At 42.9% G+C, this 1,590-nt stretch overlaps 1 protein-coding gene across 1 annotated transcript in view; it reads right to left on the reverse strand.

Annotated features, from left to right (window-relative positions):
- Window positions 1–1,210, reverse strand: part of TSGA13 (testis specific, 13) — an 18,814-nt gene extending 17,604 nt beyond the window's left edge. The window contains exons 1-2 of the mRNA XM_006861222.1: window positions 1,203–1,210; window positions 263–329 (exon numbers count right to left, since the gene is read on the reverse strand). Coding sequence (XP_006861284.1) covers window positions 263–329; window positions 1,203–1,210 — 75 coding nt within the window. The remainder of the gene's footprint in view (window positions 1–262; window positions 330–1,202) is intronic.
- Between the last annotated feature and the right edge of the window lie 380 nt (window positions 1,211–1,590).

The raw sequence follows: 1,590 nt of genomic DNA on the forward strand, positions 1-1,590 counted from the left end.
GTTCCGACTCGATGGCACCTGACAACAACAACAACAAGGCCCTAAAATAGGTTTTTGCTCCCTTTTTCTTGTGTCTTTGTCTTTTCTCTTTGACATGCCTCTGTTTCCTTTTCATAATTAGATAAATTAACCTTGTTCTCTCTAGATATCTTGACCACCACCCCCCTTTTCACTTTCCAATAGGAAGCTTGTGAGATCCAGTTCATAAAATGCTGTATCTCCAAAGAAATACATATGAATATTTGCTAATATTCTTCCTTACCTCTTCATTACCAACCTTTATTCCTTTCTCAAGTTTAACTGTAGTCTTTGATTTGCTATCAGGAAACCTGAAAAAGTAGTAGGTCAGCCAGTTGTGTCTTCTGACCAAGAGGCCAGAACTTTTGCAAATTTTTAAATCACCCTTTTGCCCCCAACCAAGTTTGGAAGACTGATGTGGTGGTGGTTGTGTATGAGTTGGGTCAAGCTTATAATGGCCCTGTATAGGATTTCCCACGGCTCTAAATCATTATGGGAGCAGAATGCATCATTTTTTTCCCACGAAGCAGCTGGTAGATTTGAACTGCTGACTTTGTGGTTAGCAGCCAAACTCATAATCCACTATGCTATCTTGGAAGCCTGATTTGTCATTGTTGTTGTTGTTAAGTGCCATCAAGTCGGTTCTGACTCATAGTGACCCTGTGTAGGGTTTCCAAAGAGCAGCTGGTGGGTTTGAACTGCTGACCGTGTGGTTCACAGTTCAGTGCTGATCCACTGTGCCACAGCAGAAGTCTGGAAACCTGACTTAGAGGAATGTAATTTAAGTGATCACTAATTGAATACATACGGAGACCTGGGTTGCACCGCAAGGTCGGTGGTTCAAACTCACTCCTTGGAAACCCTTCACAGGGTGGTTACGAGTCGGAACCCACTCAAAGGTACTTAACAACTGAATACATACAGGTAGTAAAGACTAGGACTTATCCAACTTGCATGCTAGGTTCAACATGTGGGACCTTTCCCAGACATGATGACATTTGAGGACTTGATTTCTTCTAAAATTGGGCCTTTAGAAGTGCTCTAGTAGACTGCCTAAGGAAACCCTTTTTGACAATTGGACTCTCATAAGATCCTTAAAGAAAGACAATTTTCTATTTTGAATGCTTATTTGCCTCCTCTAACTACACACGGAAACGGTTTTACCTTCATCAAATTAGCACTACCTCTCCATGAAGGGGAGTTCTGGTGTGGCACTGTGGGATAATGCAATGGACTGTAAGGTCCATTTGAATCTCAAGGTCAGTGGTTCAAACTCACCAGCCACTCCTTGGAAACCCAATACATGATCTCTTTGAGTCGGAACGGACTCAAAGGCACTTAACAATAACAATTAACTCCACAAAGGAGAAGTCCTGGTGGTGCAGTGGTTAAGTGCTCAGCTGCTAACTAGCAGTTCAAGTCCACCAAGAGAAAGATGTGGCAGTTGGCTTCCCTGAAGATGTATAGCCTTGAAAGTCCTATAGGACAATGGCAAATATTCTTCACCTGAGCTCTTCCACTTACCTTCCCACTCCTCCCTTCCCCCCACCCCAGATACCAAGGCTTTTGTTG

The sequence above is a fragment of the Chrysochloris asiatica genome, unplaced genomic scaffold (genome assembly GCF_000296735.1).
Source record: "Chrysochloris asiatica unplaced genomic scaffold, ChrAsi1.0 scaffold00041, whole genome shotgun sequence".
Taxonomy (NCBI): Eukaryota; Metazoa; Chordata; class Mammalia; order Afrosoricida; family Chrysochloridae; genus Chrysochloris; species Chrysochloris asiatica.